We start from the raw sequence: 8,890 nt of genomic DNA, 5'->3' as shown, positions 1-8,890 counted from the left end.
GCTAATCAAATAACACTATAGTCTTTATATCTTTTTTAAAGTTCAAGAGCAGTGAGTGATTGTTTTTTTTTCTTTGTCCTATTTTCTTTGATCAACATTAAAAACGCAGACAACAGCAGGTTTATTGGAATTCTGAGTCTATCACTTTAACACCATGTCTACACCGCAGCAGCTTGAAGTTGTCAACACTGGATGCGACAAAGCGGCCGTTGCTTGGACTATTTCAGAAATAGAACGGGGAATCCGTTTACTTTCAGGGATTTGTCGTGTCGCGCCGCATCCTGTGTAGACATTATCACTGATTATAATGGGTTCTACTGTTGTAACACATTGCGTCGTGCGCAGTTCGTGTTCGGTTTCTTTCTCAGCTGTTCATGTTCACTTAAGAACCAACTACTTTACTAGGATGCTCACAGAGACGGGCATTTTTGACATAATTTTGTGTGAACTAGTCCGTTCAAGCGCAGGAAGGAAGCAGAGCTCAAGACGTGGCTTTCAGGCCGGGGCTTCGGATGTTTAAACTTCCCACACTTTCATGTGTTCTAGCTCTTGAATATTTACATTGCAAAGGCTTAAACTTTTGTGATGAAGCAGCACTGACCTGTTAACTGTACAGAGCGTCGTTCATATTTGTTCACGTTTATGTTCTCACAACATTGCGCAACATTTATACAAATGTTACCGGCCATCTGGCGACTGACACAGTTTCATACACTCGCCAAAGCCGATTTTTACTCGCATTTGACGCTTGGCGAGTGTTAATTTTAGGCCCTGTATATATATATATATATATACAGTATATATATATATATACAGTATATATACAAAAACAACAAAAACACAACACAACTGCTGAAAATCATTTGTGATAGTTGAAATAAAATGGACATTCACTGAAATAAAATCAAATATAAAAACGTTTTATTTCTGTTAACATGTCCAATTTAGAAATGCAGTTTAGTTTAAGTACTAAAAAACACACACACAAATAACATTTTAAATAAAAAAACTGAAATAAATAAAAAAAATCTATATTGAACAAGAACAAAAACTAATGAAAACAACAGAAACACACGACAAAGATACTTAAAATGAAAATGGAAAATATACAAATGTAAACTAATAAACAAATAAATAAATAATAAATACTATTATACTATATTAAGTATACTAAAATAACACTGGATCAGAGTCAAATAAGCAGAAAACAAACACAGAACAAACTCTGACTGATAAGAACAAAAGTCTGTCCTGAGTTGAATTTTATTACTTCGAGTTTGGAAGAAAAAAAATGCAACTGATGCCAAAGCTACAAGTCCAGCAGAAACTATTTTGCTGACGGAAAAATGCGGCACTAAATTGTGTTTTTATGTCTTTGTTTCCTCACTTTCTCAGTTTTTATCGCTCTGTTAATCTTTTTCTTGTTTTTCTCAACAATGGCTCAGGAAACACAAAGTCGGGAGTCGATGCTGCTATTATGAGTCTCTCCGGATCAGGGATACGTGTGTGTGTGTGTGTGTGTGTGTGTGTTTATGTGGGATGTGTAGAGTGTGTTAAGGAGCAGATGAACTCAAGAAGAGGGCATTTCTCCTGAGATGCTGCTCTAGTTTTTTTCTTTAGTTACTCATGAAGCAGGTGTTTGGGATGCTATCCTTGATGATTATAATGATGATGATAATCATAATAATAATAATAATTTTACTATTATTATTACTAAATAAAATATAAAAAAATATTACTATTGTAATTATACACTGTAAAATGCAATTATTATTTTTATTATTATTATTGATATTATATTATTATTTTACTATACTAAAATATAATATGATTATATATATATATATATATATCATTATAACAATCTATAATTAATCTTATCTATATTAATATCTGATCTATATGCTTTTATCTCACAGCTGAATTTTGTGTTAAAATGTTTTAAGTTTTGGCAGTCCAATCAAATTTGGACTCAAGAAAGGTTCATTCATCACACTAAAGATTAAGTATATTAACTTCTAACTCTAATGTGAAAAAAAAAACTTGTCTAAAAACGAAATCAATACATTTAACAACTTTTTTGCTAGCTTGTAGTGTAGCTAACTACTTTTCTAAAAGTTGTAACTACTTGAACTGATGACAAGCTCCAGTTTTTAAGTCGCTTCCCCAAAATCGATGACATCATTTCCTTCCTGAGCAGCAGTGGACAGAGACTGCAGCTGCAGATGAATGTGTTTGTGAGCGTTCAGTATGAGACCAGCTATCGATTCTCCACTGAACTGTTTATCTTGGAGCTAATGAAGACAGGATCCGATAGCTGGCCGGCTGGTGTAGTTCAGAATTACCATCACTGACAGCGCAGGCTTCTGGCAGACGCCGATGTGAGGGCATGACATTAGACGTGAAAATGTCAGGTGAACTGCCTACGGGCCAACGGTCACTCCGGACCCCAGAGCTCAATTATCCGCTCAGATACGACGGCTTCAGATCAGCATGCAGTAATGCAATCTAATGCCACAGATGTCCAATATGAGCTACTGGCCATCCGGGATGAAGTCCACTGGACGTCCCATCACAAGAGGAGGATGAATGCTAATCTCTCAGGTCAGCTACAATATGAGCCAAAGGGAGCAACCTTTTTATTGTCTTTCTCTTATTTATCATGCTAAATAAATGTCTTTTTTGCTTTCTCAATCTTTGAGAATGTAATTTAATGTTTATTTATTAAAAGCCAGTTGTTCCCCTGTAAATGCTGTTTGAAATTTTTAATAGTTAAAGCTAATTTTGCATATTAATCAAAATTACCTGTAGAGCCTGAAAATAAATAAATAAATATCAGTCACTCTATATTTCCCAATAATATATCTTAGTAAGATGATAGTTTTTATGATCATCTCTCAGTCATCAAAGTCAAAGTCTGCTTTATTGTCAATTCTTCCACATGCACAGCACATACATACAGATAATTGAAATTGCGTTACTCTCAGACCCTTGGTGCATACAGATAACACAGTAGAACGTAAAAATACAGATAAATACAGATTAAATATATATATATAAAATACAACTATACAAATATACAAATAAGGACATGTAAAAACATATAAATAAAGCAGCACAAGGCACATGGCAGATAAAGTGCAATCCAGTGAAGTAAACAAACAGTGCAGATATAATGAGTGTAGTGCAAAAGAGCTTATTCAGTCTGATTAAAGTGACAAAAAAGCTCAGAGAGCAGTTCTTTATTTAAACTGTCAGTAGAGGTAGTTGAATGTGGTCAGTTCAATGCTGAATGAGGTAGTGAGCAGACCAATGCTGCACAAAGTGACTGGTGCAGGTCACAGTGTGTTAGTGGGAGGGGTGAGTGGAAGGACCTGGGGGCAAGGTCGGGAGGGAGTTCAGCTTCCTGACTGCCTGATGGATGAAGCTGTCCTTCAGTCTGCTGGTCCTGGCCTGGAGACTCTGCAGTCTCCTCCCTGATGGCAGCAGACTGAAGAAGCTGTGTCGGGTGGGTGGGATCACCTGCAACAATGCAGAGGGCTTTTCGGGTGCGACGGGTGTTGTAAATGTCCTGGAGGGAGGGGAGAGAGGCACCAACGATCTTCTCAGCTGCTCTCACTATGCATTGAAGTGTCTTGCGGCAGGACGCGTTGCAGGCGCCATACCACACAGTGATGGGGGACAGCGTCATCACCTGGTCGCCGGGAGGAGGTGGAGTCTTCTGTGCAGTGGTGCTGTTTTGTGCCTCAAAGCGAGCGAAGAAGGCGTTCAGCTCGTTCAGCAAGGAGATAGTGCTGTCACAGGTCCGCGGTGGGGGCTTGTAGTCCGTATTGTATCTTTGGCTCGTATCATTGTATTGCATTGCATTTTTCAAAAGATATAATGCAATGCACTGCAATGATGACTGAGAGATGAACAAATAAACATTCCTCTGAAGTCTGATGATGATCATATTTTATATTTTAACATGATTTTTATAAAAACTGATGTTTGAATAATCAAGTCCAGTATGTGTTCATCCTGAACTATTACTAACAATATTGATGTTATTCTTAAGTTTACTTTATAAAAATCAGTAAAGACACACAGCAAAATGACACGTGAAGCACGAGCTGAAGGTGGATGTTTGTACAATTATATTAAAACACTTTTTGCTTGCTAAAACTATAAATCAGACGACAGAAGGCATGTAGCAGATTGTGTGCGACGGGTTTTTCAGCAATGTTTCATCATGTTTATCATTTAGAGACCTTAGAAATGTGTGTATCAAATATGATACAGTAGGAATTATAGAGTTAAACCTATAAGCATTGCATATTCTCTTTCTCTCCCTGCTTTGTGACCCGTCTCCCTATTAAAAACCTGACTAATTGTTCTCCATTACTGGTCATTACTCTCCGGTCGGCTCACAGCAGGTGAAGCCCTAAATTACTCAAACAGCACTACAAACTGGCCTTGTGATTTAAGACACCAGAAGCACCATTATTTTACATCCCACAGCAAAGAAAATCAATATTAATGCTCCAACATGTCTATAACAGGTCTATGTCTAATGTCTAACTTGTCTTTTTGTGATTTTTATAGTCTGTAAGTCATGGCAAGTTTATTTCTTGCACTTAATTCATGGTAAGTTTGCTTTTGAGATCAGTGTCCATTTAAAACTTCATTATTAATTCCTCTTGGTTTTCAATCTTGTAATTTTCTTCATTCTGTGTTGAATGTCATTGATTTAAGAGCTGTAGTGCCGTCCATCTGATCATAATAGCTCTGGAATATGTTAACGCAGCATGTCAATACTTTCATGTTTCATTTATCCTGCCCTTTGCATTTAATGAAAGCCAGTTGGCTGGTTATTTTTCATTTAGCAGGTGCTTTTATCCACAGTGCATGTATTATAGTCGCAGTCCCTGTGGGGATGAGCGTCCTGCGCAAGGGCACTGAAGTGACAGCAGATCACACAAACTTTCTAATTTAAGAAACAACCTCCAAAGAGTTTAAGCCTACAACCTTTGGATTGCCCACTGAGATCTTGTGATGTGTGCTGCTGTCAAAATATGGGGTCAAAAGATGTTTTTCAAGTCTCTTCTGCTCATCAAGGCTGCATATTTTTGATTAAAAATACAGTAAAATAATAATATTATTTATTACAATTTAGTTTATTACAATTTAAACTGTTTTCTATTTCAATATTTGTTAAAATATGATTTATTTCTGTGAACAAAGCTGCATTTTCAGCATCATTACTCCAGTCTTCAGTGTCACATGATCCTTCAGAAATCATTTAATATGCTGATTTGCTGCTCAAGAAACATTTCTGATTATCAATGTTGAAAACAGTTTTCATTGGATTTTTCAGGATTCTATGATGAATAGAAAGTTCAAAAGAACAGCGTTTATTTGAAATAGAACATTTTTTATGTGATTAGAACTGTCACTTTTGATTAAGTTAATGCATCTGTCCCAAGATCATATTAATTTTTTAGCTCTGTGCTCTTGCTGTATGACAATTATTGTGTCTCTTTTTATTTCTCCCTGTCCAGAGGAAAGAAACAGCAACTTTTGAGCAACTGCAGCTCATATAAAAGAGAAATACTACAACTGAAAAAGATTTGTATATGTTCTACCTGAAAACGTGCATAAATGATCATGCAATATTTCTTTGAACAAGCATCCAATTAGACAATTTGTATGAATATATATTTTGTATACTCACTGTCTAACTTTTAATGTTACAAAACATTTACAGACATTTATAATGTTCCATAAGATTTCAAATAAATGCTGTTCATTGAACTTTCTTTTCATCATCCTGAAAATGTTGTATCACGGTATCCAAACATTTAAAGCAGCAAAAACTGCTTCTGAAGGAACATGTGACACTGAAGACTGGAGTAATGATGCTGAAAATTCAGCTTTGCACCAAAGAAATAAATTACATTTTAAAATGTATTCAAATAAAAAAAATAGTTATTTTGAATTGCAATAATATTTCACAATATTACTGTTTTTACTGTAAATAAACGCAGCCTTGGTGAGCAGAAGAGACTTTTTCCAAAAACATTTACTATTGTGAATCCATCTTATACGATTCTTATAAATTTTTCATGTAAATTCTGCACATAAATTTATGAAAAGTATGAATCTCGCTCTCGTCTCTCATACAGGATGGACAATAATGAAGGGAAGAGTATGTACTTAAGTCTACTTTCACGGCCATCTCGTAGGACGGTGGGAGGTGCGTGAGGTTCTGGAAGGACCGGGAGAACGACAGGTCGTACGGCTCTGTCTGGGATGTCAGGATGTTGTTCATTCTCGGCTTCTCTGCAGGGCAGAAAGGAAAAAAGAGGCAGAGAGAGAGAGAGACAAAGATGAAACACATCCCATACAAGAGAAAGCAGTTCCAGCTCAGTGTGTTCAGGCCACCGTGGCATCTGTCTGAGAGTGTGTGTGTGTATGTGTGTGTGTGTGTGTGTGCTGGAATCATTTTTGAAGAACTTGTTTAATGAGGGTGAGTGTAGGTCCAGGCAACTACTCAGCCAGTAAAACACTTGTTGGGAATGCCGTTCCCTCATTTTAACTGTGTGCTCATGGGACCAGGAACTGCCAGGCATGGGATTTGCAGGCTATTTTCAAAGGCTTGTGTTTCTAGACTTGCATATATGACATTACATAGGCGCACATATACCAGACCGCATATACACTGCAAAAAATGATTTTCTTACTCAGTGTTTTTGTTTTGTTTTCTGGTAAAAGTTCTAAACTTTCTTATAGGATTAGGTCACCCAAAAATGACAATATGTTGAAAATGTACTCAGCCTCAGGTTTGTTTCTACATGGGAACAGATTTGTAGAAATGTAGCATCCCATCACTTGCTCACCAATGGATCCTCTGCAGTGAATGGGTGCCGTCAGAATGAGAGTCCAAACAGCTGATAAAAACATCACAATAATCCACAAGTAATCCACACCACTCCAGCCCATCAGTTAATGCCTTGTGAAGTGAAAAGCTGCGTGTAATGCTACATTTAATGTTACATTTCATTTAATGCATCCATGTAATGCTACATTTCTACAAATCTGATGAAAAAATACACTCACTAACATCTTGGATGGGCTGTATGGTATTCTTTTAAATGAAGATATAATGACGTAAGATATAAAGTATAAAACTATCATAATTAAATAACTTTATTCTTAAATCAATAACAAATATCTGCCAATGGGGTCAGAAAAATACACTTGTTTCCCCTTTGAATTAAGTTTGTTTTTCTGACCCCATTGGCAGGTATTTACATTTTGTTTTACATATAAACTTATTTCATTCTGATATATTTTTTCAGAAAACAAGACTTAATACCTTAAGTAATTTAGCATCTTATGTAAATGTATCTTGATTTAAGAGTGTTTAGATATTTGCACTAGACAACAAGAGACAAAAAAAAAATAGGTAAGAAAATAATATTTTTGTAGTGTAGAGACCAACAGAGATAAGCACAGAGAGACTTAACACAAACAGAGACCAACAGAGAGAGAGAGAGAGAGAGAGAGAGAGAGAGACTGCACACATACAGAGTCAACCCTACATTCACAGACATCAAAGAAATGAGAGATTATACACATGGACAACATGTGTACTGCTTACCGTAGTACACTATTCGGTGTCCTAACAAACCCAAGTGAGAAAAACAAAATCAGTAACTTTCTTTTGCATGCTTTTGATTCACCGTGTGACATACTGCAGGGTCACTCCATGTCAAATCAATTTAGAAACTTCCCTGCCTAAAATTTTTGATTTTGTTGATATTATTTTCTGAAGAAAGACAAGCATAGTGATGAAAGCCAACATATTAAATGTCATGGATGAATATACTGAGTAATCCACTATTTTGTAGAGGGCATCCAAAATGACAATTTTGTCAAATATAATAAGTATCAGCTGAATTAAAAGTGACCCACAAAGTAATTGGTTTTCGACCATTGAAAATTGGTGAAATTTAACAATTTGCACATGAAGACACATTGGGATTGAACCATATAGGACTTAAAAAATGAAGATACCAAAAGAAAAGTTTGACAAGAACCAAAATCTAAAAGTTTATTAAGATATCTTTAACACTGCTTGCAGTACAGACATGCAAATTTTGGAATAAAAATATATTTTTGGCTCTCAGACAGTTACGTTCTATGCAGTTGTTTTGACAGAAAGAAATGAGATACATTTCTAGTTTTAACATTATTTGTTCAGACACTCCTCTTTAAAAGAAAAGCCGTATGCAAAGGGACCACATTAGGTTTTTGACAACTGAAAACATGTACAATTTACTCCTGGAGCCACACTGAGATCCCCATATCTCTGGGACTGAACCATACTGGGCCTTAAAAATGAAGATTACAAAAGAAATCTTTGTTAAGAACTAAAATCTAAAAGGATATTAAGATATCTTTAATACTACTTGAGTAACAGGCATGCAAACTTTGGGAAAAACAACATGAAAAGTGCTTTTCCCCCATTTTTGAACTATCACCACTGGCATATAATGCAAGAAAGATTACTAAAGTCGACAGATTTTACTAATAGACGTACCAATCTCTGTGTAAAAGTAACACAACGATGCTGCAATCTTTCTGAAGTCATTTTTCCTCCATGTAATTTGGCTCCAAATCCCAGGTAAAACCTCTCTTTTTAACTCTCCTCTATAAAATAGTGGATTAGTCAGTAAATATTCATCCATGGCATTTAATATTTTGGCTTCCTTTTCATTCATGTATTTCTTTCACCAGAAAAAAAAGATCACAATCAAAATTCTTAGTCAGGGACCTCTGGTGGAGTTGACACAGAATATTATTAATGCAGTGAGCTGATATTAACTGTTTTTTTTTTTTTTTGTGA

General features: G+C 35.8%; 1 protein-coding gene and 1 long non-coding RNA gene across 4 annotated transcripts in view; one reads left to right on the top strand and one right to left on the bottom strand.

The window, feature by feature from the left end:
* Nucleotides 1–3,675, top strand: part of LOC107718934 (uncharacterized) — a 27,313-nt gene extending 23,638 nt beyond the window's left edge. Inside the window, exon 4 of the long non-coding RNA XR_001637474.1 lies at nt 3,587–3,675. This is a non-coding gene — a long non-coding RNA (uncharacterized LOC107718934). The remainder of the gene's footprint in view (nt 1–3,586) is intronic.
* LOC107718933 (protein shisa-6 homolog) overlaps nt 1–8,890 on the bottom strand; it is an 82,350-nt gene that overhangs the window by 4,411 nt on the left and 69,049 nt on the right. For 2 of the 3 annotated variants that reach the window (XM_016526175.1, XM_016526176.1), the window contains exons 5-6: nt 7,643–7,663; nt 6,196–6,321 (exon numbers count right to left, since the gene is read on the bottom strand). In XM_016526175.1, coding sequence (XP_016381661.1) covers nt 6,196–6,310 — 115 coding nt within the window. In that variant the 5' untranslated portion in view covers nt 6,311–6,321; nt 7,643–7,663. The remainder of the gene's footprint in view (nt 1–6,195; nt 6,322–7,642; nt 7,664–8,890) is intronic. The other variant, XM_016526177.1, reaches the window with a different exon arrangement.

This window comes from Sinocyclocheilus rhinocerous, unplaced genomic scaffold, assembly GCF_001515625.1.
Source record: "Sinocyclocheilus rhinocerous isolate Xijiao unplaced genomic scaffold, SAMN03320098_v1.1 scaffold1625, whole genome shotgun sequence".
Lineage (NCBI taxonomy): Eukaryota > Metazoa > Chordata > Actinopteri > Cypriniformes > Cyprinidae > Sinocyclocheilus > Sinocyclocheilus rhinocerous.
This window is presented reverse-complemented; position numbering and strand designations above follow the sequence as displayed.